This window comes from Phyllostomus discolor, chromosome 8 (genome assembly GCF_004126475.2).
Source record: "Phyllostomus discolor isolate MPI-MPIP mPhyDis1 chromosome 8, mPhyDis1.pri.v3, whole genome shotgun sequence".
Lineage (NCBI taxonomy): Eukaryota > Metazoa > Chordata > Mammalia > Chiroptera > Phyllostomidae > Phyllostomus > Phyllostomus discolor.
Genome location: NC_040910.2, coordinates 45743101 through 45769143, shown reverse-complemented (window position 1 = coordinate 45769143; position 26043 = coordinate 45743101). Strand labels below are relative to the sequence as shown.

General features: G+C 54.9%; 2 protein-coding genes across 5 annotated transcripts; one reads left to right on the top strand and one right to left on the bottom strand.

The window, feature by feature from the left end:
* Positions 1 to 284: 284 nt before the first annotated feature.
* Positions 285 to 17626, top strand: NACC1 (nucleus accumbens associated 1). Its single transcript, XM_028520203.2, has 6 exons — positions 285 to 483; positions 14356 to 15258; positions 15346 to 15519; positions 16277 to 16382; positions 16481 to 16578; positions 17176 to 17626. The coding sequence occupies exons 2-6, from the start codon at positions 14364 to 14366 to the stop codon at positions 17427 to 17429; spliced, it is 1527 nt and encodes a 508-aa protein (XP_028376004.1). The 5' UTR covers positions 285 to 483; positions 14356 to 14363; the 3' UTR covers positions 17430 to 17626.
* On the bottom strand, positions 13017 to 24721 carry STX10 (syntaxin 10). 4 transcript variants are annotated; one of them, XM_036032413.1, is made up of 8 exons: positions 24569 to 24721; positions 24154 to 24323; positions 23899 to 23993; positions 23762 to 23824; positions 22702 to 22809; positions 22508 to 22614; positions 22322 to 22416; positions 13017 to 13105 (listed from the first exon to the last, which is right to left on the bottom strand). In XM_036032413.1, the coding sequence occupies exons 1-8, from the start codon at positions 24601 to 24603 to the stop codon at positions 13032 to 13034; spliced, it is 747 nt and encodes a 248-aa protein (XP_035888306.1). In that variant the 5' UTR covers positions 24604 to 24721; the 3' UTR covers positions 13017 to 13031. The 4 variants fall into 4 exon arrangements, with proteins under 4 accessions (XP_035888306.1, XP_035888308.1, XP_035888307.1 ...); XM_036032415.1 differs by having other exon boundaries at positions 13087 to 13105; positions 22512 to 22614; XM_036032414.1 differs by lacking the exon at positions 13017 to 13105 and adding an exon at positions 21848 to 22234 and having other exon boundaries at positions 22512 to 22614.
* Positions 24722 to 26043: the final 1322 nt, after the last annotated feature.

Below are 26043 nucleotides of genomic sequence, written 5' to 3'. Positions count from 1 at the left end.
CAGCAGACCATATCGTCTGTGTCTTACAGGAAACTAAAGTTCCGAAAGGCAGAGCGACTTGTCTGAGGTCGCGGGACTAGAAGGTAGCGGGGTGGGGATTCGAACTCTCAGGCATTGACCAGTTACTGGAAGACTCCGAGGAGCTGAAGCAAGAGACGGAGACGGGAAGGGGCGCGTTCGGTGCTTGACTGGCCTCGCCTAGGGGGCGGAACGCAGGGCGGTGTGTGGGCAGAGCCACTGCCGTTCCTCCCCAGCCCGGCGACCGCGGCGGCGCGGCTTGCGCTGGCTCGGCGCTCGGCTGGGGCGGCCTGGCCCACAATGAATGGCCGCCGCGGCTGCCGCTGCTGCTAAGGCGGAGGCCGCGGAGGCCGCGGAGGCGGAGGCCGAGGCCCCGGCGCAGGGGGTCGCGCCCCAGGCCCAGGCCCGGCCCCAGCCGCCGCTGCGGAGCACGCCAGAAGTCCTCGGGACGCGGCCGCGGCGCAGGTGAGGCGGCCCGCCCCAGGCCGGGTTTCGGCCTCCTCCCGCCGGGGCTGCCCTAGGGCATCGGAGGTCCGGCTAAGGACTGAAGGGGGATTGCTTGGGGGGCTTCCTCCGAGGAAGAAGGAACCAGGTCCACAGCCTGCACTGTGGCTGGACCGACGAGTGGAGGGGGGGGCCTGCCCCCCGCCAGCGGCCTTGAGCGTCCAGCCCCCGGCCGGGCCGCGGGGCTAGGGAAACGGCGGGATCCGGCCCAGACCTCCTCCCCTCATTGCCAGCGCGGGGGCGGGGCGAAGCTGGGACGGGGCAGGTGCCGGGAGGCCAGGGAAGTTGGAGGGCCGGAGGGGTAAAGTGAGGAGGCCCCCGGGGAGCCCGGAGGGGGAGGGGAAGGAGGAGTCGGGCTTTGGGCCGGCATAGTGCGGGGAGGAGGGGAGGGCTGCGCGGCCGGAGGGAAATGGCTCGGAGGGGGTCGGGGCGGGGCGGGCCTTGCAGGTATTAGCGCTGGTGGAGGTGGGTGGGTCAGGTTACAGGCTTGGGGGCGGCTGAGGAGAAGCCCAGGAAGTGGGGCCAGGGTGGGTGTGGGCGGAGTTTATTCGGAATCGGGAGTTGGGGGATCCGGCGGCTAGTAGGTCCCGTAGATGTTTGCAGGGGTCACCGAGGTTAAGGATGAAGAGATGTTGAGGGGGAAAGGCCAGATACTGGGGCGATCAGGTAAGTTGAGGAACTTGTAGGAGCTTTGGGAATGGGGGAAGGAGGAGCTTTTGGGCTACACTAATGGGGATGTGAAGGCAAGTCCTGAGAAACTAGTGTGATCGAAAGGCACGTGCCAAGATGTGCCCCCCCCCCCCCCTTTCCTGGTCAGATGTTAGCTCTGGGCCAAACCTGGGGAGTTTTTTCTTTCCCATACTTAATTCCTCTAAGACTCTGGGTCCCCGACCTACCCTCTGGGCAAGTCTCTGTTGGCTGTTCAAGGCTCTGGCCTTCCAGGTGGGTGTTTGTGTGGGCAGCTTGGGAACACCTAGCTCCGGCATCTTGTTTACCATGGTGGTGGCCTTGCACACCCCCACCCCATATATCTGTAGACAGCCAGCCCAGCTGCCCTTACCTGACTCTCTAAGGGTCCTAGAATCTTTCCCCACTTACTTTGGAGCCTGAGGTTTAAACAGCCACTGTGTATACCATGGCTTCCCAGGTGTCAGTTTCCTGGAGGTGAACTGGGAGGTGAGTGTATGAAGTTTTGTTCTTTGTGTTTTGGAGGCTTACTGTGGGGTAACGGGCAGTCATCGAAAAGGGGATCAAATTAGGCACCTACACTCTGGTGGAGGCCCTTGGGGCTGTGCTTGCAGGATGCTGTCCTGGGCCAGGCTGTGCTGCGTTTGCCCCTGGATCATTGATTGCTCACCACCACTAGGTCAGTTTAGGCTTTCTTCGTGGTACAGAAGACGAGGCTTCGGGTGGCTTGTCCCAGGTCACATGACCAGACACTGGCAGGCTTGGATTGGCTGACCATCAGCCCAAACCCACAATCCCCCGAGCTGGCCTTTGAGAGCCATGACTGGAGGAGCTCCCCAATCTTCCAAATTCCTTGGCAGGACCACTCTTTCTCTTTCCACTCCAGGAGATGGGTCAATGCCTTTTTGGACAGACTTCCTGGTGTCCCAAGGGGTAGGAGAAGTGAAAGCTTTTTCAGATGCCTGGTTATCTACCTCATTCCCCTTCTTGGAGCCAAGAGGTCATAGGTGACAGCTGTGGACTGGCAGGGGGAAGCACTTGTGAGAACGGGGCTGGGCCCGGGAGCTGGATTTTTTTCTTTGCTTGCCTGGTTTGTCTTTTTCCCACTTTGGTCCCAGGTCAGTCCACTCCAGCTTTTGTTCCTTTTCTTTGCACTAATTGCAGGGCTGTTGCCGCTGTGTCCTGGGAACATTGACTTGGGAGCCTAGCACCTGCGCAGACTGTGGGTGAGTGTATCAGCCAGATCTGGGTTAGTGATGGGTAGTCACTCTCATTCTCTTCCTTCTACCAATCTCCCCATAATTCCTAGAACTGCCCTCTGCTTTGGCCCTGGCCTCCTCTCTTCTGTGGCTGTCCTTCTGGTTTTGGGAGGTGTGGGAACTGGGCCAGCAGCCCTATGTAAAGAGACATACCTGGTTGGGCTGAGGCTGGGGTCTCCTCTGGGCTCCAGTGGGGCTCTGGGCTGGGTACTGAGGACAGCAGTGGTTACCTCTACTCACATAGCTGGAACCGGGGCAGGCTGGTGGCAGCTGCCTGTGGTATATGGATGGCAAAGAAGAAGGCAGTGGGTTTGAGCCTGTACCTGGAGCTGTGGAATGCACATTTAGTAACTGATGACTTTTCTGTGAGGACTTTGGGTGCACAGACCTAAGGCGCCAGAGGAGGCCATAATCGGCAGGGCATTGGAGGTGGAATACAACAAGTAAAGGGACCCTTGGGACAGTTTTATTTCACTAGGGTGCTGATGCCCTGCTAGGGACTAGGGGAGCAGCCCTGAGTAACAGATTCTAGAGCCACTCTCAGCGACTTTTATTCTAGTGAAGGTCACTGACCTCAGACAACCAAGTGATCATTTCTGCTATTCCTGTGTTCACAAACTTAGTGGGATAAGGGAAAATGACAATGAATGTTGATGGGAGGGAGAGCTTTAGATGGCATGCCCAGGGAAGGCTTTTGGGAGATCTGAGCCTTGAATAATAAGAAATCACCGGCCTGGGGGTAGAAGGCTGGGGCAGGGAAGGGCAAATGTTCTAGGCAGAGGGGATAGCCTATTGAGAGCCATCATTGAGCTTGTGCCAGGCCCCTGCCAAGTGCTCTAAATATCTTGTCTTCAGGAGGGAAGGAGCCAAGAGTGACCCTGATGTGCAGGCAGATCCTTAGTGCTGTTCACAGAAAGGAAGCAGCCGGTCTCAGGGTCTCCCTGATGCCCCAGATGCAAGTTCAGACTCCTTGGCCTGCATCCGGGGCCTGTTACAATCTGGTGCCTTAGGCAGGCATTGGGGAGCCCCAGGAGATTCTTGGGCAGGACTGGGAGGAGATGAGAGCTTTGGTTGGCCTTGCAGGATCTGTTGTTGGGTTCAATGTGGAGGATTGGGGGTTGGTCTGGTGAGGTCTGACTGGGAGTTCATCGGTGTCATTGCCAAAGCTCACAATGGAAAAGGTGGCCTGCCAGCCCCCAGGAGAATCACTGCATTTGAGGCCGAGGTGAACTGCTGGGGCTTGGAGACACAGAGGTGGGGTTTATACCGGTGCTGCTCCTGTTAGGTCCTCCCTCACCCTCATCACCCCTGACTGCTTTCCTGGGTGCCTGGTTTCTCCGAGCACTTAAACACCTTTGAACTCATTTAAGTCCATGCCTGCCATGAGCAAGTGGGCCCCCCTCCTTGCCTCTGATCCTACGTTCCCCTGCCTGAGAATGTCACCCCTCCGTCTCCCCCTAGAGAGCCCTTTGAACCACAGATGCCATGAGATGGGACTGGGCAGGTGGCTGTCTTGCATCCAGTGCCTGGTTATAGTTACTGTCCCATCTCTCCCCTACTGCCTCCTTGGTGAAGGTCTCAGTGTCCTGAGAGACTCCACTGTTTCATGACTTAAGCGCTGGCTGGACTAGGATGAGCTGACATGCTGTAGTGGAGAGAGTAGAATTTCCCCCTTAGCACCACTCTGTGCCACCCTGCTTGTGGCCATGCGACCCTTGAGCAAAGGTCTTGCTGTCTGCACCTCTGTTTCCTCATCTGATGAGTGAGGACAAGCAGGCATACCCGTACCTCGCGCATCTCCACCAAGGGCAATTCTGTCCCCTTAGGGGATGCTTGGGAATGTCACAGCTGGTCTGGCAGTGCTCCTGGCCTCTAGTGGGTGCAGAGGGTGCTGTTTGACATCACACAGTATACTGGGCAGCCCACCACAGAGAACGATTGTCCCCGAGGGTAGTGGTGGGGTGGCAGCCGCTGGTGAGGGTCACACAAGAAGTTAGTGTCTGGGTGTGATGCCATGAAGGCCCTGGAGGAGCCCTTTGTAAGCACTGCCTGTTATCCTGAAATCACATAAGGGTTGGGAGATGGTGAGAGACATAAGCTGTCTCCATTGCTGTCAGGGAGTTTGCAATCCAGTGAGGGCTAGGTGGATGGACAAAAAGGGACACCAGTAATACTGACAGCTGACATTCCTGGGCACTGACTGCATGGTGGGTTACTTGGTGGTTTAATCTCTGAAACAGCCTTGTCAGGCTGCTGCTGCTATTGGCCCCTTTTATAGTTGGGTAGACTGATGGTGGGGCAAGCACTACAATAGATAAATGTTCCTGGAACCAAAGAGGAAGGGAAGTGTAATTCTAAGCAGGAAGCTTTGTGAGGGACATTTGAGTCTAGTAAAATAGTAAGACTCCAGTTCTTAGGCTCTGCCAAGCCCTGCGTGATGTCCAAGCGCGTTTCAGCAAGCCCCATCCCAGCAACCATCCATCCTCAGCCCCTCCAGACTCCTTCTTGATAGCCAGAGTGGTGACACTGCAGGGTTTTTTCATGGCTGCTGCCCAAGTGTCCTTTGGGTGTGACTACACTGAGGGAGTAGGGTGTACCTCAGAAAGGAGGGCTTGTGGTCAGAATGGAAAGGGGGCTGAGCTGCTGCTGGGTTTCTCCTGGAGCTGCTGCAGGCGGAGGCTAGGTTGCCCAGGGCTGCTAGGAGAGAGTGGGAGGTTGGAGAGGCAGCAGGCTAGACTGCTCATGCCTGGAGGTGGCAGTGAAGGAAGGAAGAGTGGAGAAGAGCAGGGGGAGGCTAGATGAAGGTAGGTGGCTTCCATAGGGGAGCAGAAAGAACAGCACCCTGCCTGGCCCTCCAGAGCACCCTAGACCCTGAGTTGGGGCCCCCAGGTGGGCAGCAGATTCCATTTCTGCAGAGGACATGCCCAGCAAGGATAAATAGCCCTGGCTTTGGCCGTGGCCTTGGCCTCTCTTGGCTTCCCTTCCCCCGCTCTGGGTTCTCTGAGCCCCCAGTTCTCCTACCCCTGAAATCAGGGCTAGTCACAGCAGCTGCCTGCTGTGGGGAAGAACAAGACCATACTAAGGGCGAGCTCGGCACGGGCCGCCTGGCCAGCCCTAGTCAGGAAGCCTCCTAATTCTTGGACAAGAGCGGGTGTCCTGAGTGTGATTCTGGCCCTTGACCTCATCTTTCCATGGTCTCAAGAGACTAGTTTCCTCCCCCAAACTGAAGCACTCCTGCTGGGCACCGGTGCACAGTAGGGACCTTGTGAGTGCCAGCTACTGTTGTGAATCTGTCCCCCACTATGGATTTAGTGGCTGCTTTTCAGGGAAAAAGAAAGTGAGTTAAATGTGCACAGACTTTAAAAATAGTTGCCAACAGTAGGATCTGTACAACCAGAGCATTTTGTGCTTCACTAGCAAATGTTTGCTTGAGCTGTCTAATTCAGCCCCTGCAGAGGGTCCCCGGTGGCTTTGCGGAGTCGTCGTCCCACCGCCCCCCCCCCCCCCGCCCCGCCCCCGCTGTGACAGGATCTGGCCACCTCTTGTTGAGCTGGGTAAAGGATTATGGGGCTTTCCAGGGGCCTTAGGTCGTTCTTACACTTGGAGTTGGTTTCCCTTAACTTGTTTACATGTCAATGGGCCATCACAGCTTCCCTGGAAAGTCAGCCAGAATATCCGGGCCTTTGACTGTCCCTGATAGGCACACATCAGTACCCCCAGCCTGTGCTGGCTAGAGAATTCAGAGCTCCCTTTCCAAAGAGCTGGCAGTTAGTTTCCACTCCAGGAATTGCTGGCTATACAAATTGTTCCATTTCAGGCCTGCCGCACCCCGGCCTGGCCCTCATTTGCCAGCAGAGTGAGCACTTGTTCACATTCAGTTACATTGAGCCCTAACTGGGACCCTGACTGCTGGCCACCCCACCTGGTGCGGCCCTCAGAGGAGGGCGCATGTCTGCACAACACCCTCCATGCTGGCCGAAGCAGCTTGTACTGAGGTGCATCAGACACCCCTTCCCAGCCTCAGACCCCTTCTGAGTCCCACTCCTGCTTTACTCTCCTGCTTTAGTCTCATTACTGTAGAATGAGACAGGGAGTTAGGTTGGAAGCAATGGAAGTAATTCTTTGGACAAGGGACACAGCAACGTGGAACAGGCCAGCACCCTGCCCCAGTGGGCTGACCACAAAGCCAAGGACACATCTCATTTGCTAGATGGTGGGGAGCGCCAAGAAGGCAAAACAAGCAGGAGAAGCGACTGAAGGAATCGGGGTGGGAGAGGCTCTGCCTTTGGGAATTCAAGGTGGTGATTGGGGTATGAAGGGCTGCGGCCATTTGGGGGCAGTCTTCTAGAAGGCTGAAGAGCAGGCAGGGCCCCGGTGGTAAGACTCGGGGTCCAGATGGTGAAAGCTGGTTTTGAAGGCAGTTCAGGGTGAATCTAATAATCTTGGCCTGAGTGGGAGCTTTCTGGTGAGAGCCACAGCCAGAGCAGGCTTTGTGGGGACGGGAGCTCAGGTGTAGTAAGCACACTGAATTGGCATCTAAGCTGCATGCAAATCTGGCACCCATGTGGAGGTCCAGGCCACGGGCTCCATGGCAGAGCTGTGGGTGACTAGTTAGATGGTATTCTACGCCTGCCTCAGTCAGCTCAGGCTGCTGTAACAAAATGCCATGGACGGGGAGGCTTAAACAACAGACACTGATTTTCTCACATTTCTGGGGCCTGGAAGTCCAAGGCACCCACACAGTCAGGTTCCAGTTGGGTTCTGGTGTGCTCGCACGGCCTTTCTTCTGTGCATGCTTGGAGAGACACACCTCCTTCTCTTCTTATGTGGATACCAGTCCTACAGGATTGGGGCTCCGTTTCTGTGACCCCCATTTAACCCTTAACTTTTTCCTACAGACCTTGTCTCCAAATACAGGCACCTTGGAGGTTAGGGTTGGGGGGCACCAGTTCCATCCACAGCAGAGGACTGAGCCCAGTGTGAGCCTTCACCTTCCTTCACTTTCTGGAAGGACCAGGCCTGCTTCTCCCTTAAGGCACTGCAGGCCTTCCCTGTGCCCTGAGGGCACAGCCCCAGTCCAGATATGGCCACTCCTGGGCCTGCAGATCTCAGCCTTTCTGGGCCAGATGAGAGTTCCCTGCGTGCAGCAGGTTGACGGTGTGATTCTGAGTTACCACGTCCCTTGCCACCCTGGGCTTCTGGACACTTCCTGGCCCAGGCAGATGCTTGGCAAATATTGCTGAGTGGACTGTTGGGAGGTCATGGAAACCACATGCTGTGGCCTCACATCTCAGTGGGAGATCTGCTCAGGTGCAGACCAGGGCTTGCAGGGCTGGGAGGACTCTCTGGGCTCTGTGTAGGGCCGGGGGCTGCCTCTCCCCTCCATGGGAGTCTAGGGTTTTGGCCTGAGTGGGAGCTTTCTGGTGAGAGCCACAGCCAGAGCAGGCTTTGGGGGGACGGGACCTCGGGTGTAGTAGGCACACTGAATTGGCATCTAAGCTGCATTGCAAATCTGGCACCCATGTGGGAGGTCCAGGCCAGGCGCTCCATGGCAGAGCTGTGGGTGGCTAGTTAGATGGTATTCTATGCCTGTCTCAGTCAGCTCAGGCTGCTGTAACAAAATGCCATGGACGGGGAGGCTAAACAACAGACACTGATTTTCTCACATTTCTGGGGCCTGGAAGTCCAAGGCACCCACACAGTCAGGTTCCAGTTGGGTTCTGGTGTGCTCGCACGGCCGTTCCTCCACGTGTGCTTTCTGGGAGAGATGTCCTTGGTGCCATGTGTCCACCTCCGTGTCTGTTCTTTAACAAGTGCCACGTTGTGGGGAGAGGGGATTCAAATACAGTTTTCTGCGCTTGGGGAGTTTATGGTCTAGTGGGGTTTCATGTTCTCCGAGGTGAGCATAGGAGCTTAGGGATGGGAAGTACAGAAGAAGGGTGTCCTACCCAGTATTTCTCAGAGCAGGGGCTGTAGCTGAGGCGGAGGAGGAAGATGTGGGCAGTGGGAGGGGAAGAGCACTCCAGGCAGGTTGCACAGCTTGGCCAAAGGCCTGACCCATGGGGGGAACCATGCAGGGGGCCCGAGGTCTGAGATAGGTGGGGGTGAAGGGCTCATCTTGCTGGCAACAAAATTGTTGGGTAGTTTGGAGACCATGTCCCCTGGCTCCATCCCACCACTTTCCAGCAAGCAGGTGACCTGGGTCAGGCACCAGCTGCTTTAGACCCATTTCTTCTGGGAGCTCATGAGGGCTCTGTGGAGCTTCCCTCACAGGGTTAGTGTGGGTGAAGGGCTCTGCGCAGGGATGACATATGCAGGTGACATATGCAGGTGACATACGCAGGTGTAGTTCCTTCTGAGCCCACCAGATTGGGTGGGGAAGGGAGCCCCGGGTAGGTCTCTAGGGTTCCTTGTGGCCCCCTTACTATGGTCTCAAAGCCCTTTAAGGGACCACTCCACCAGCAACAACAACAACCTGTTCTTTGCAGGGACAGCAGGGCCACACCTGGTCTCTGCAGCTTATTATAGACCTGCCACCCCACTGCCAAGCCCTGTGTGCTGATTAGCTGAGCCACTTGCACTAATTGTCATCCTGTGCCCCCTTCCCCAGTTGCTAAGCTTCAAAGCCCGGGGTGCTACACTCTGAGGCTAGGGGTCAGATTCAGCCAGAATGTCAGGTTTGGAAGTACTTCTGTTGCTGAGCTGCACCAGTTCCCATGGAGGGGTCTGGGTGATGCTGAGCCGTGGTGTCCACCCATAAAAGGGGAGATCCTAGCTCTTACCTGAGAGGATAGCCCTTGGAGACTGCTTGCAGGAGTGCCTGGCACACTGAGTTCAGTTAGGGGGATCCCTCGGAATGCCCCCTGCAGCCCCAGAAACATCCACATCTGCACCACCCTCTCTTCCTCTGTGTGTGAACCCCACCAGCTGCCCTTTCCCAAACTGGACTCATCTGTTTCCAGCTTGTTGCTGTGTGTCCACCTCCCTCTCCACTATTTAACACGTTTTTAAAATTTATTTATTTATTTTCTTTTTAGAGAGGGGAAAGGAGGGAGAAAGGGGGAGAAAAACATCGATGTGCTGAAGATACATTGCTTGGTTGCCTCTCACGCCCCCAACTGGGGACCCAGCTGCAACCCAGGGATATGCCCTGACTGGGAATTGAACGGGCGACCCTTTGGTTTGTAGGGCAGCATTCAGTCCTCTGAGCCACACCAGCCAGAGCTATTTAACACATTTACAAATATTTACTGAGCCTCTGCTTCTGTTCTGAGTTGCTAATCATAAGCATATCTGGCCATAGTGCCTGCCCTCATGCATGGGCAGTCTCCTTAGAGGAGAAACTGTACGTACAGCTCTTAAAAACACTGCCCCTCCAATTACAGGGCATCGGAAGAGAACATGGGTGGCTCCCTGTCCAGGACCAGTGACCATTGCAGTGTAGAATGAGAGAACCCCACCAAGCAGCTGCTTGTGTTACAGTGTCTCCCTATACCAGGGACTTACCCCTCCTTCCTCTCTTTCTTCCCTCCCCGCTGCTGCCACCTCAGTACTTTGTCTTGTGTGCTGGTCTCCACACTGCTGCTGGGGATTCTCCAGGGCTGGTGTAGGCTCGAGTCTCCCTTGCTCCGACCTTCCCATTAGTCACAGTCAAAAATATTTGTCCTCACTAGGCCAAAGCCCCACTGTCCCACACCCCAGCAGCTCTGTCCCCCTGTGCTGCCCTCCAGCCACACTGGTCTCCTTCCTGCCCAAGACTGTTGGTGGTTCTCTGTCATCTCCCCATCCCTTCGCTGTACCCCCAAGGTTGGCTGCTAGATGACATTCACCCCAACTGTAATTAAATCTCTCCCTCTGTCTCTTGACAGATCTGTGAGAATTCTCTGCAGGGCTATCTTGCCTGGCACCTTGTAGTCCATTGGGGTGGCTTGGGTGCCTGCACCCCCATTTTATAGATGAATAAACTGAGGCACGGAGAGGCAAGGGGCTGGCCTAAGGTCACATAGCTAGAGAGTGGAGTGGTGACATCAGAACCCAGGTCTGGGGCCTCTGGCTCCACAGCAGGCCTCTTCTGCCTTGGTCTTCCCTCATGGGGTGTGAGCCTTCTCTGAAGCACCTTCCAGGTGCTCAGGACCACCCTCCCTTGACTACCTTGACCCTCGTCACTTGGGCCCTGGTACCCAGAGCAGTTTGCGTGTGGCAGCCTGAGGAGGTAGGTCAGGGCTGCCAGGCCCTGAATGGGGCTCTCTGGGCTCTGCCCTTCACCTCCATTTTCCCTATCTCCTCACACTGAGGGCCAGTCACCGGCCCCTCCAGCCCTGAGTTTGAGTCCTTGGAAGGTATGTGCTTCCTTCTAATGGGATTTCTTTTCTCCGTCTCCCTCCTCCGATTGCCCTAAGTGATTCTGATGATGACAACAAGGAGGGCACAGCTGAGGGGAACCACAGGTTTCAGTGCCCAGGCAGACCCTGGTTTGAATTTTGTCCCTACCGCTTACTTGCTAATGACTTTGGGGTAGTCCTTAACATCCACATAGCCTTAGTTTTCCCAGCTGAGTATTGGGAGTATGAAATCTGCTCTGGAGGTTCGCTAAGACGATTCAGGGAGCTCATGCAAGTCTCCTGGCATCTCCTTCTCTAGAAGCCTGTGTGCTCAGAAGGGCAGGACCTACATCTCCCTCTGGTAGAGCCAGAGGGAGCCACTCTGTGAGTCCAGAATGAGTTTATAGAACCAGGTCGGTCTTGTCAGGTATTCCCAGCTGGAGAAGTGGAGATTTGGAGCTTCTGATTCTGGAATGAGTCAGTTCTGGAGTCAGTACTCATCCTGGCCCCAAAGTGCACCTCTGAGCCCACAGACATAAGGCTGCTTCTGTTCCCCCAGGAACAGTGTTCAAAATGAACCCAGTGTTACCAGGTAGGGCCTGATTCTCGGCCCACGGAAGCAGGTCAGAACAGACTCATTAAGGAAAGCACACTGGGGAATGAGGGAACACTAGCTGGGTTCTCTGGTTAGTTCCTGCCCCAGGGCCTTTGCATGCACTCTTTCCCTGTCATTTCTCTTCATTCTTCTCACTAGCCTAACTCTGCTTAGGCCTCTCTTTTCACCCCTACTCTGCTTATTCAGGACCACTACCTTTTCCACTCTGTAGAATTGCAGGGGACACTCTTACTCATGGGGGCACTTGTAAAACCACATCATCCTTCAGAGGTCTTTTATGATTGCCCCCATAGTACGGGACATGCCCTTCCCGCCTGATCAGCTCTCCTGAGTTGGAGTGTGCACTGACCTAATAGGCTGTGGTGCAGAGTGCACACATTTAAGAGGTCCCTGGCCCCCCACCACAATAGTGGTCTCCCCACAGGTCAGGATAGGGGCTGGCCTCTGTGAGCAGGAACCTTACATTTGCATTTCTTTCCCACCCATCCTCAGTACTTGGGGGTTACTTTGCATAAATTTTGTGTGTCTTGGTTTTATACATTTTATTTTAAAATATTATTTTTTTTATTTTTTTTAAAGTATCTCTTTTTTTAGAGAGGGAAGGGAGGGAGAAAGAAGAAAGAGAGAGAGAGAAACATCAATGTGCGGTTCCTGGGGGCTGTGGCCTGCACCCAGGCATGTACCCTGACTCGTAATTGAACCTGTGACACTTTGGTTCGCAGCCCACGCTCAATCCACTGAGCTACGTCAGCCAGGGCTAAAATATTATTTATTTTTGAAAATAGGCAATACATTAATCAAGTTCAAAATGCAAAAGACCTGTAGAATGTGCCTGGCAAGTGTCATCCCTGGTTCTGCCCAGAAGAAACCTTACGGGTTCAGCGTTGTTGCCATGCACACACATGCACTTGACCCACTTAAAGTGTGCAAGTTAGCAGTTTTCAGTGTGGCCACAGAATTAGGCCTCTGTCACCACAATCATAGAACATTTTTCAACATATTGAGAAGAAACCCTGTAAATTTGGTTCCTGGACTCAATTCCACTTGGGATTGAGAGGCTGGGTTCCTCCACACCAACAAACAATTTTCAGGCACCAAAAAAGTGTCTGAGAATTCAACTCAATTCTGACGCTACCTGGAGATTGCGTCAGAGGACACAAGTTAAAGGCTCGTCTTGCAAGAGTGCCCCTCCCACACACTGCAGTCCCCAGCTGCAAGCCCAGGTTACCAGTGTTCGTACTCACTGGCCACAGATTGGATGTTTCAATGACCTCCTTCAACTCAGAATCCTAATCGTAAGTCCAGGTTATCACCTGTGCTTCTGACTGGCTATAAATCAGAGGTTCCCATAAACTTCTCTTTGGGTTCGATTAATTAGCTAGCGCTGCTCAAAGAACCCAGACAACATGTCACTTACTAGATCACTGATTTATTGTAAAAGGATGTAACTCCGGAACAGCCAGGTGGAAGACAGCTGCATAGGGCCAGGCCAGGTAAGTGGGAAGGGGCCCCAAGCTTCCATACCCTCTCCTGGCAAGCCACTCCCACACATCTCCATATGTTTTCCTGGAGGCAAAGCCATCATCTTGGGTTGTTATGGAGGCTTCATTACATAGACTGAGTAAGTCACTTGCTATTGGCGATCCATCTGCAGCCCCTCTCTCCTCCTGGGGGTGGGCAAGGGGCTGAAAGTTCCACACCTCTAATCACAAGGTTGGCTCATTTAGCAACCAGCTCCATCATTAGGTGTTTGCGAAAAGTTTCCTCCTTAACATAACAATAGATTTTTCACTCAGCACTTCGGAAACTCCAAGGGTTCCTAGATCTGTGAGCCAGGAATCATGGACGAAGACCCAATGTGTGAGACATCGGAATGACCAAATATCTATCTCTTATACATCACAGTATGGCATCCTGCCTCCCTTTGCTCACACCTTCCCCAAATTTCCCAGCCTCTGGAAATCACTAACCTGCCCTCTGTCTCTGTGGATTTGCCTGTTGTGGACATTTCATATAAGTAGGATCATACAATATGTGCTCTTTTTGTCTGGCTTCTTGCATTTAGCATAATGTTGTAAGGGTTCATATATCTTGTGGTGTGTAGTGGTCCATTTCTTTTTATGGCTGAATACTATTCCACTGTATGGAGAGACTACGTTTTGTTTATCCATTGATCACTTGGATGTTTGGGTTATTTCTGCCTGTTGGCGATTTCGAAGGGTGCTGCAGTGAATATTCATGTACAGGTTTTCCTGTGGATATATGTTTTCATTTCTCTTGGGTATAATTGTGAGGAATGGAATTGCTGGGCCATATGGCACCTGCATACTTAACCCATTTGAGGACCCACCAAATGGTTTTCCACAGAAGCTGCACCATTTCGCATTCCCACCAGCAATGTAGGAGGGTTCCAATTTCTCATCCTTGCCAGCATTTGTGATCTGCCTTTTTTCTTCTAGCCTTCCTGGTGGGAATGAAACAGTGTCTTGTGGTTTGGATTTGCATTTCCCTGGTGACTAATGGTGTTCTCATGCAATTTCAGGATTTCTTGAGTGGTCATTTAGTCATTCAATAAATGGTGGTTGAGGGTCATGTGCCTAGCACTGTGGATGCTGTGGGAGTTCCCATGCCAGTGTCCTTCAGAGTTACACTATGCATGGAGTGCTAGTGATGCTTTATGCTCACAGGGAGTTTACTGTGTTAACTCATCTCGTATTTAAACACTTAATGTGTAAATTTACCTTTCTCCCTTGTCTGCAAGGGACAGCATGCAGCCACTCTGTCCTGTAGCTGGTATGGCTGATTGGACAATCTGTCCTAAAGGAATGGAAGGAGTGGGTGGCCCCTCAGAATCTCAGTGCCTCAGCAAATCCATCATATGGCTGGGAGCAGGGGTGAGCATGCCAGCTGACCCCATCCCTCTGTTTTTCTTCCCCTGTCCCCCACACAGCTGCCGCCATGGCCCAGACCCTGCAGATGGAGATCCCGAACTTCGGCAACAGCATTCTGGAGTGCCTGAATGAGCAGAGGCTTCAGGGCCTATACTGTGATGTGTCTGTGGTGGTCAAGGGCCATGCCTTCAAGGCCCACCGGGCTGTACTGGCTGCCAGCAGCTCCTACTTCCGGGACCTGTTCAACAGCAGCCGGAGCGCAGTGGTAGAGCTGCCAGCAGCTGTGCAGCCCCAGTCCTTCCAGCAGATCCTCAGCTTCTGCTACACAGGCCGGCTGAGCATGAACATGGGGGACCAGTTCCTGCTCATGTACACAGCTGGCTTCCTGCAGATCCAGGAGATCATGGAAAAGGGCACTGAGTTCTTCCTCAAGGTGAGCTCCCCAAGCTGTGACTCCCAGGGCCTACATGCTGAGGAGGCTCCATCTTCCGAGCCTCAGAGCCCCGTGGCTCAGACATCGAGCTGGACGGCCTGCAGTACCCCATTGCCCCTCGTGTCACGCGTCAAGACAGAGCAGCAGGAATCGGACTCCGTGCAGTGCACGCCTGTGGCCAAGCGGCTGTGGGACAGCAGCCAGAAGGAGGCTGGGGTTGGTGGCAGCAGTGGTGGCAATGGCAGCCGCAAGATGGCCAGGTTCTCCACATTGGACCTGGCCACCAATCGGCCGCCCCAGCAGGCCCTGGCGGCGGCGGCGGCGGCAACAGGGGGCGTGGTGAGTGGGCCCAGCATGTCTGAGCGGACCAGCCCAGGCACCTCAAGCGCCTATACCAGTGACAGCCCTGGCTCCTACCACAATGAGGAGGATGAAGAGGAAGATGCAGGCGAGGAGGGCACAGATGAGCAGTACCGGCAGATCTGCAACATGTACACCATGTATAGCATGATGAATGTTGGCCAGAGCGGTGAGGCCCACTTCCACTCCTTCTCCACTGTCACCCCCACCCCTACCACCCCCATCCCCAATACACTCTGCCCTCTTTCCCTCACAGCTGAGAAAGTGGAGGCCCTCCCTGAGCAGGTGACCCCTGAGTCCCGGAATCGCATCCGGGTACGGCAAGATTTGGCATCTCTCCCAGCTGAGCTAATTAACCAGATCGGTAATCGCTGCCACCCCAAGCTCTACGATGAGGGTGATCCCTCTGAGAAGCTAGAGCTGGTGACGGGTAGGTTGGTCTCACTTGCTCTTCAAATCCCCCTCCCCCTCCCCCTCTCCCCCTACCCTGTGCTTTTGTGCCCCCTGGGCTCCTGGTCCAGGGCACAGCCCCTGGCTTTGTCCTAAGGCATCTGACCCCCTCTGTGTTGATACACATCCAAAGACTGGCTGCTAGGTTTTTGGTCTGGAGGCAGGCATAAGCATTGGGGGGCATCATAGCCACAGGGAGTAGATGGGTGGTTTCTTGGGTAGTGTGAGGGTAAACTATGTTACAGTTAAGAATTTGGCCTTTGTTCCTTGCTTGTGTTGCTCAGTTGGTTGGAGCGTTGTCCCATAAACCAGAAGGTCACGGGTTCGATTTGCCGTTAGGGCACATGCCTTGGTTATGGGTTTGGCCCCAGGTTGGGGCACAAGAGGGAATCAATGTTTCTCTCTCACATCTATGTTTCTATGTATCTCTCTTTTTCTCTCCCCTTCCCCTCTCTCTAAATCAATAAGCATGTCATCAAGCAAGGATTAAAAAGTAATAATTTGGCCCTCAGAGTCAGGGTGCCTAGGTGCAAGTCTCCACTGGCTGTTCTACCTCCTAGCTGGTTGTGCTGGCAAAAGCTACACATGTACTAGGTGGGCCCAGCATGGTGCAGGTGCCCTGTGGACAGTGGCCCCCCTGCCATCTGTCCTCTCCTGAGCGCTTCCCTGGGGCAAGTTGTCAGGGAGGTCTTGGGGGATCTAAGAAGTGGGCCTGGCCACCCTTCTTCTCCCTCTAGGCACCAACGTGTACATCACAAGGGCACAGCTCATGAACTGCCATGTCAGTGCAGGCACGCGGCACAAGGTCCTGCTGCGGCGCCTCCTGGCCTCCTTCTTTGACCGGTGAGGCCCTTGCTAGAGCCTGGGGAGTAGGGGAGCTGCCCCATGGCCCCCACCACCACAGGGGGTCTGACTCCCCTCCCCCATGACCTCCTCCCCAGGAACACACTGGCCAACAGCTGTGGCACTGGCATCCGCTCTTCCACCAATGACCCCAGACGCAAACCGCTGGACAGTCGTGTTCTCCATGCTGTCAAGTGTGAGTGGCCAGCCTTCTGGAGGCGGGTTGGGGTGGGCCTGGGGAGAGCAGACGGTTCTTTTCTCTGGTGTTGGCTGTGATAGGTCAGTAGGTTTCGGTGTTAAGGATTCTGAGGTTCAGTCTAGGTTTTTTTGGGAAGAAGGCTATGACTGGTTAGAGATTTCTTCCTGGGGTGGGGCAGGGCACTGAAGGGAAGCTTTATCAGATATGGGGATTGGGGGCAGGGAGTTCAGACTCAGGGTGGTCATGGAAGTTTTGAAGCAGCCAGGTCCCCAGCCAGTGGTCAGGAGGGAACTCTTTTTAAGTTTGTATGTGGAATCCTCTAATTCCTAAATTCTGGCAAATGATCCACATTTTCCAAGAGCATTGGGCCCACCCCGTGAGGCCCACGTACCCGGGACACATGGCAGAGCTCAGTCAGGCGTGGAGCCCGCTAGTGGGGTGTAGCCTGCTGTCTGTGAGGCCTGTGTTCTCTCACCTCCGAGAGGGGCTCCTGGGTGTCCTGGGGGTGGGGGTTGAGGGAGTCAGGAAAGGCATGGCCAAGTGGCTGCTGGTGGGATGGGAAGCAGGTCTGAGCTGTCCCCTCTCCCCGCACAGACTACTGCCAGAACTTTGCCCCGAACTTCAAGGAGAGTGAGATGAACGCCATCGCGGCTGACATGTGCACCAATGCCCGCCGAGTTGTGCGGAAGAGCTGGATTCCCAAGGGGAAGCCGCCGGAGGGTGACACCTACACCACCTTCATCGGTGACACGGGCAAGCTGGAGCCGGACATGATGGGCGTGGAGCACAGCTTTGAAACAGCCAGCCACGATGGCGACGCAGGCCCCTCAGCTGAGGCCCTCCAGTAACCCCCCCACCAGGCCCTCCACAAGGCCGCCACACTCCCCCTCCTGTCACCCCCCACCTGCCATCTTGGCCACGAGCTACTGTTTGTCCCTCCCCAGGACCCGCGGGGTGTGCTGCATGCTCTCGGCCCCTTGGCCTCCCGTCCCACCCCCGACCCCAGTCCAAGTGGGCTGGGAGAGGATGGCAGTGGTGCGAGCTCTGCGTGGCCTTTTCTCTCTCTCTCTCTCTCTCTCTCTCTCTCTCTCTCTCTGTCTCTTGCACACACTTGTGCACAGTTGGGGAGCCCTTGCTTCCCTCTCCTAACCCCTAGCAGTTGTTTCCCCATTCCACTCAACCAGGCCAGGCAGGGGAGGGGCTGGTCTGGGTGCAGTCCTCTGCTCCACCCATCACTGCAGCTCCTTGGGACTTGCAGAGGGGCCCGGGGTGCTCAGGACCCCTTCTGCCACCACCTCCCAGTGCTTCCACGTTTCCGAAAGCGCCTTCCTATCTCCCTCGTCTGTCCCTGCACCTGGGGCTGGGTTAGGCGAGGCTATGGGGACTGCCCTTGTGACAGCTGAGGAAAACAGGCTCAGAGAAATCCCAGGACTGACCTAAGGTGACAGATGGTGGCGGGCTCAGTGCCCTTCTCCCTGATGCTGTGCTCAGCCTTTCTTGCCCCTGTTCAGTCCCCTGGGGCCTGAGAGGGGCAAGTCTTGAGTGAGGGGTGCAGACAGTGAGTCTTTGACGATAGGACGAGAGGTTTCCGGGGCTCATAGGTGCGTGTGCGTGTGTAGAAGTTTTGCTTTGAAACGAATGAAGGTATGAGAGGCAGTGGGACCAGGGTTGGAACCAGGGGGGTAGGCTGGTGGGCTGCTGCCCTTCCCTCCCCCACCCCGTCCCACGGCAGGGCTCCCAGCCCCCATCCCCTGTACATACTTTTTAAAACATTTTTTTAGCTAATGAAATACTGAAGTATAAGATTCCTTTTATTTTTCAAACCAGTGGGACTGTGTCTGATGTCCCCTTCGGTCCCAGGGGGCCATGGAAGGCAGGATGGGGTGGGGGGTGGGGGCAGGCTGACTGTGTTGCGTGCATGTGGAGTGTAGGTGCACGTTTCCGAGGCGGAACCCAGGCCCGGCCACCCCTGGGGCTGTTGGGTCCAGCCAGTGCCCCCACAGGGCTACGTGTGAAGGTTCTCCCTGGTCTCGGCCTGTTGGCAGAGCCCAGGGCTGGGGACAGGGCAGGACCCACTCCATTGTTAGCAGTTGTTTGCTGAATTTTCTTTCTAACCATTCCTGTTTCTAGCCTCACCCAGTGCAAGTGTTTGATTTTTTTGAGTTTTATGTGTGAACCAGAGGGTTCTTGTTTATTTCTACTCCCCATCCACCCGTGCTGGGTGTTATTTGACAGTTTTTGTCTCCAGTCCTTTTCCTCACCGCCTCACCTCTCGTCCCTTCCCCAAGTCTGACAGCCCATTGCTTCCAGAGGTGAGGGGGTTGCCAGAGGAGTGGGGGCCTCCCTAGTAGACCCTTGGGATCTGACTTGGAGGCCTCCCCCCACCCAGTAGTCCCCACCAACCTGTGGAAAAGGGGTCCCTCAAGCATCTGCTTGTTCTGGTGGAAGGGTGTCCAGTCTGGCTGGGATTCTGGCGCCCTTCTTTCTGGTCCAAGTGTGGGCGGGGGGGACGTCTGGGAGGGAGTCGACACCCCAAGCTAAAGCACAAGCACCTTAGTCACACCTCCCCTGCCCTTCATCCTGGCCTTGACACCCTACCCCAGCGTCATCCCAAAGCACAATATCCTGGTCACTTGGTGGGCCCTTGGGGCCACAGAAGGGTGGGCTGGGGCTCCAGCCAGCCCCCAAAAGGAAGCAGGAGTCCCCGGTTTCTCCCCCTTCCAGGCCTTAGCTGGGGGCCAGCTCCTGGGACTGGTTCTCTCCCCACCCTTTTTTCTGGGCAGGCCCCTGCCCAGCCACTCCCTGCCTTGTCCTTAGGCAGGGCTTGCCCCATCCTTCCTCCGCACCCCTGCATCACTGAGTTGGGTGGCAGGGCCCCCTTGTTTCAGGGACCCCCAGGAGGTTCCCCTGGCTCCAGGGACTGTGTGTTGGTCTGGGGGTGTGGGGAGAGAGGCTGGGCAGGGGTGCAGGGGAGGAACTTCCTCACCAGGAGAGCCAAAGACAGGGTCGTGCCTTACCCCAGGAGCCACCCCTGTGCCCATCCCCTCTGTCCCTCCCCCCCCAGGGCAGCCTGCTGCTGTTCCTTTTTCCCCCTGCCCTGCTCTGAGCTGCATGTCCCCACCCCTGCCCCACCCAGGCAGCCAGGAAAGAGCAGGGATGGAGAATCACAGACCCAACACAAAAGACGAGGCCTCCCCTGGCTGCCCCTTGTCCCGTAGGACAGGCCACCTGCTGTGTCCACGTGGAGTGCCAACACCCGCCCTGCTCTGGGCCAAGTCCCCCTCCCCCTCCCTGGCCTGTAAGTGAGATTGCACATTAACTACTGTAAGGAGAGGAGTGCACTGGGAAATGTGAACATGAGAATATCAGTGACACTGATGAGGAGAATAAACTAAAAGCCTTTGTAACAGCCATGCTGCACGCTGCTCACTGGGAGGGGATGCTCACCACACATGGGTCTCCCATTCTGCAGAGTGATGCCCCCACTGTCCGGGGTTTCATATTGACAAAGCAAGATCATAGCTCAGGGTGCACGGGGAAATTCCCATGCCAAATGTCAGCATTAACATGAGTGTAGGGATGGCACATTCTAGGTGGGAATGCACACAGATTCAGGCTGCCCAATCTAGAGAGTCACGCTACCCATGCTGCTCCTGCACGCCTGACCCCAAAATCCCATGAGGGCATCCCCTGGAAGCTCCACTGAAGAGACCACAAGACCCACTCACTGGCTACTCTGTGGTCTGATGCATCCTGAACATACCCCTCACACCATCCCAAGCCAACACAACTTTTAAACAGATGAAAGTTGAGATGGCAAGTCTAGCTGCAGGGTCCTGAGAATATGAAAGGACAAAAGGTTTGACGGGGCAAGATAAAGACATGGAGATGGCCTTACAGTCCCGTCAACTCAGCTGTTTCAAGCAGCTGGGAAGGGCATTTACCTTTCTGAGGGACCCCATTGAGTCAACAAAAGATCTGTGCTGGGAGGTGGACAGGGAAGCTACATCTCTGCCCAGGCCAAGTCCTTTGGCCCTGTGATAACAAAGGAGCTCCAGGTGTCCATGAAAATGACTCAGTAATGGAGTTGAGGTTGACCCTTGAACAACCTGAGTTACCTGTGCAGTCAAAAACTATAACTCAACTCCCCCCAAAACAGTCTACAGTTGGCCAGGAGCCTTACTGACTCCATACTGAAGGAACACGTATTTTGTATGTGTATCATATACCGTATTCTTACAGTAGGTTACAGAAAAGATTATTAAGAAAATCAGTATACAGTTACAGTATTTATTTTTTTAAAAATTGGTGTATAAATGGCCCTGCACAGTTCTGACCTGTGTTATTCAAAAGTCAACTGTATCCCACCTCACAGGGTGACTTGAATGTTTCATTCAGTAAGACCAGCCTCTTTGGAGTCCTGAAGTCTAGCTTCAGCTGCCAGAAAGGGGTTTTGAGAGCAATACCAACAAAAATCCATAGGTGGCTCTGTCCCATCTGACTCTCAGAGCACAACTTTTAGCCCCAGACTTAGAAATAAGTATAGAATGTTTCAAGAGAACCCACACACATAGCACTTAAGAAAGGATTCTGTACATTTTTTGTTCTTTTTTTTTTTTTAAGGTTTTGATAAATTGGCATGATGGAATAATAGCCTTGTAATACAGCACTTTATAACATGTATGTAAGTGAGTGAGATGCATGGTTCCCTGGCCCGATCACTGAAGTTGGGGGGTGCAAACTAATGACAATCTAAGGGTCACAGTACTTACAGGTTTACCCGGCTTACAGGAACCATTTCATACTCAGGAAGGTTCTATGGCAAAGCCCTTAAATTTACAAAGGCTGCCTTGTTAAAAGTGATACATCCATCACACACGAGAACGAGAAACCAGGTGTGCATTGGAGCTCACCATTACCTCTATGTGACCACTCAGAAGTGACCACTCAGCTCCATGGCTAAGGTATTTGCCTACTTTGGACACAAAGCAGGCAAAAGATGTTCAGGTTGAACTCGAAAATCTCAAGAAATATTCATGGTTTGAAATTTCCAGCGGTAATCACATTATCCATCACGAAAACCAAGAAATAAACCAGGATAGTCTCTTCTGCACCCAATACTGACCACTGAAATCCCTAACATGCACACAAGTGCACATACACACACACCTGGGCCACAGTGCGTGCAAACGGGCTTAGAATTACAAGTTCCCCTTCAGGAGGCAGCCGCAAGTTCCGAGTCAACATGCCATATAACATAAATATGTGTAAAAAAAGGCTAGGCTTTTATTTCCAAGTTGGCACACATTGAAGGCACATGAGCAAATAAATGGCTTTGGGGCACTGAAAATAGAAATGGGGCAAGGTGTTCTGAGGTCCTCCTACCTCCACCAACCCTTAAGCGCACTTGGAAGAGGACCAGTGGCAGAGGCTCAGACCCAGGTCCCCAAGGGTCCCACTGGCTCTGGGTGAGAGCCTTGGGACAGCTCCCCAGGCACAACCCCCTTCTTCCAGGGGGCAGGGCCCTACCAGCTCCCCCAGCTTGAGGGGTCAGCACCCCCCAGAGAGGCCCAGGGTCAGAGAGAGAAGAGCAGGATGAGAACCAGGAGAAGCACTCCCAACAGCACCAAAATTGCACACCACTGTCGGCGGTCTGGGGGTGAAAGGGTCAGAAGTCACAGGGGTGGCAGCAGCACCCCATGCCCCCCACTCCCCTAACTGCCTTCCCCAGGGAACTCACCACTTGTCATGTGGGATACTTTGGCCATCTTCCTGAGGACTCCATCCATTCGTGACTGGGTGTGGTCCATTTCATGAGCAAAGGTGTCCAGCATGCTGCCAAGACCAAGACAGTTTTAGGCCTTGAAGGGTCCCTCAGTGCAGCCGGCCTCAGGCTCCCCACCCACCCCGGGGGTCCTGGCCTCACATGCCCTGCTCATCCAGCTCCTCTCCAACGCGGCTGGACATGTGTTTCAGAACCTGGATGCTCCCAGACACCATTTCCAGCTGTTGGTCCTGTTGGTCCATGATCAGCTGCAGATTGGAACTGCTGTCATCAAGAAGCCCTGAGTTGTCTGTCCACAGGCTCTTCCAGCCCACAGCCCAACTACCCACACAAACCTGCTGCGTGGCCTGCTGCTCCTCAATGTAGCGAGAGGAGGCTGAGACCATGCTGGCATCTAGCAGGTCACTGGATGACTTCTGGGTGGCTGGTTTGCCTGTCAGCATCTGGAGGGGCACAGATCACAGGTTCAGGCACTGATGCCCGCTCACCATAGAGCCAGATGCAGGCAAATTTAGACAGTAGTTAGTAAGGCAGTCTCTGAAGTGGGATGTCCTGGGTTCCCGAGGCCCACTTATTAGCAAGGTGACTGACCCCAAGGCCCTAACGTTTGACCTCCCTGTGCATCAGTTTCCTACCTGTAAAATGGGGAGAACTATAACCCCTGCTTTCTTATGTTGGAGTAAGGAAATGAACTAACCCACAGAGAACACTTTTTACCACATAAACAGATGTCTGTAAGAATTTGTACTTTAATCCCAAAGATAGCACACCAGGAACACTTGTGGGCACTGCTACAGGACTCCAAGCTGGTGTGGGCCTCAGTTCCCCTATTATCTCAGAACCCATGTAGGCTTATGATGGGATGGGAAGAGGCTGGTGGTTTCACAACATACAAAAATGGGCACATAACACAAAGGGGAAAGGTGCATATACAGGCAGTAGGAAGCATGCAAACAAAAGGCATGAACAGGCACACACAAGGCAGGCACACCCACAGAAGGAAAGGGTGCGTATGCCCAAGGCAGACAGGATACACTCAGAAGCCAAGTTCACATACTCAGATGGGTCAAGTGCATACACAGAACAAAAAAACATCGCATATATGCTGGACACAGTAACACACAAAACAAAGAAATGGGATAAATATACAGACACCACCCACCCACCCTGAGAAACCGGTATAGACTTCCAGGAAAAGGCAGAAGAGTATACGATCAGTGAGGGCTCAGGTATAAACACACAGAAAACAGGCAGGTAGAGGGCCAAGAGAACTGCACACAGAAAAGGTGGGCATTGCACATAAGGGGCAGACATACACTTCCCTGGAAAACAGGCACACACGTAGGAGAGGGCTACCCCAAGATCCCATGAGGATGCTGGGTCAGGATGCCTTACCTCTCTCTTATGTCTCTCCATGAAGGCTACCGCCGCTGGGCTGACCATATGGTCCTTCATTTCCTGGAAGTAAGGACAGCATCAGAGAATAGACACCCCCACGACCCTACCCTCACCCCACTGGGACCTCGTCTCACCTGGACTGCCTCCCGCATCCGCTCCACGAATACCTTTCTCTCCTGCAGGTCCCCAGCTGGGAGCTTGAACTTGCCCGGGTTGGCTTCCACTATGCGTAGGCCGCGAGTCAAGAGTCAAGGACAGAGCCAGATACAACTCCCTCCTCTTCCTCAAAGGCCTCACCGCCTCCCTGGTGTCCAGCCTCCCAGCTTCCCCGGCCACGGCAAATGGACTCTCCCAAAGGAGCCCTCCAACACCCCCACCGCCCAGGATATCGATGGTCTCCTCCAGGTCCTCGAGGTCCCACTCGATGCTGCGCAGGCCATTCCGAAGCTCATTGGTTGTCCAGTCCAGCTCCTCGTGTCCGACCGCGGCGCCCTCTTGCAGGAGCTCGCACCAGCGCTGGTACAGCCCGCGGGCTGTGTTCACCGCCTTTTGCACCTCGCTGCAGGCAAGGGCACAGCGGGCGCGGCTGGGAGCAGGCGGGCCTCCCGCCCTTTGCTGCGCCCCCAAATGAAGGGAGGGTGCGGTTCAGAGGACCTCCACATCCCCCTGCGTACCTCTCTCACTCGGCCACCGGGCGATCCCGCCCGCGCACCCCCGGACCGCTTGGCACGCTGCGGTCCGCATCCGGGCACCGGCTGGCAGGGGCCCGAGAACCCTCTGCCCTCCCCCATCACTGTCACTCACCCTCGGACTACAAAAAATGGGTCTTCGAGAGACATGTCACCGCCCCCCCGTCGGAGACTAAGCCCCCTCCCCTCTCCGCCTTGCCAGCAGGTTTCCTCCCAGCTGTGGCGAACAGGCCACCACCCTCGCCCCCGCCACGTGACCCGTATCACCATCGAGAGCAGGATCTCCCGGAGAGAAAGAGAGACCTCGGAGGCCGGAAGTGAGGGACTCCCGCCCCCTCCTCGGCCATCTTGGTTGTGGGCAGAGACTGCTTTCTGCGAGCATGCCCCATTCCTTCGCGACCGCGTATCCCGCCGCGCACAGGCTTACCCTATGTCTGTCTGCCCCAGTTCGAGTTGCAGTTAGGAATCTTTGGGTTCGAGACCCAGCCTCTCGAATTGTTGCGGAGCAACCTCGGTTCCTTTCTGGGCATTATAAATAATAACTTCCGTGAAAATCAGACGAGGTTGAGTCTGGGGAAGGGTTTCGTTCGATTCGTAGATCCTCTTAACGAACTCCCTGGGCTTGCACCGGGATCCTGTTTTGGGAGATCGTACTAGCTCAGATTCGGGAATGGCAGGTTTGGGAAAGGTTGGAGGAAGAAGAGTTGGTCGTCCCACCTTCCCGCGGGTGAGGTGAGGCGCGGGCATTCTGTGTGTAGTTTTGCTGAACTCCCCTTTTCCTACGGAGAAGGGGCACATCGAGGTCACCCTGGGGCGGGATGGCCATTAGTGGGCGCCGCGGAGATGCTTCTAGGTCTTTTAGGTGGAATAATTGTTGAGTCCCCATGTTCAGGAGACGGGACCTGAGCATCCTCCAGGGGTGACTGAGAGAATTCTAGGAGAAGGAACAGTAATACCGAGAGGGGGTCCTGCAGAGAGAAATAACTGGAGACAGGGATGGAAGGGGTCATCACAGAGTCGCCCCTAGTGCTGCCAAGGTCATTGTGTAGGGTTCCTGGGATATGGTGTCAGTGGGAGCCCTGAGGTCGCTCCTACCCGCCCACGGGGGGCATTCCCTGAGGGGCGCCACGCCTTCCTGGCTTCCCGGGAGGGAAGCGAAACCTTCCTCGCCCGCCCGCAAAATGCGGGTCCGGAAGCCGGGGGCTCCTGCTAGCGGTGGTTGCCCGGAAAAGGGAAAGGAAGGAGGCGTATCTGGAGGCCAAGACCTTACCCACGCACGCACGCCCGGAAGAAGCCGGTTATTGCCCTGTAGGGAGAGCCCGGCCTTTGTCCTTACATGGGCATCCGGAAGCGGCTCCGGCGCCTTCCCTACGTCAGTACTTCCAAAATTAGTTCTGCCTGTAGCGCGGACCCAGTGGCGGGAAGGCTCTGCTCACCAGTTTAGTGGGTGGGGCCTTCCCTTAAAGGGCCCGCGCCACAAATGGATGAAGCCATTCGAGCAATTTTGCAGCTTTTTGGGGGGAGGAACTGGAAATAAGTTTTTTTGGAGAGATAGCGCGGAGCGGAGGATGGGGTTGATGTTTTCTATCT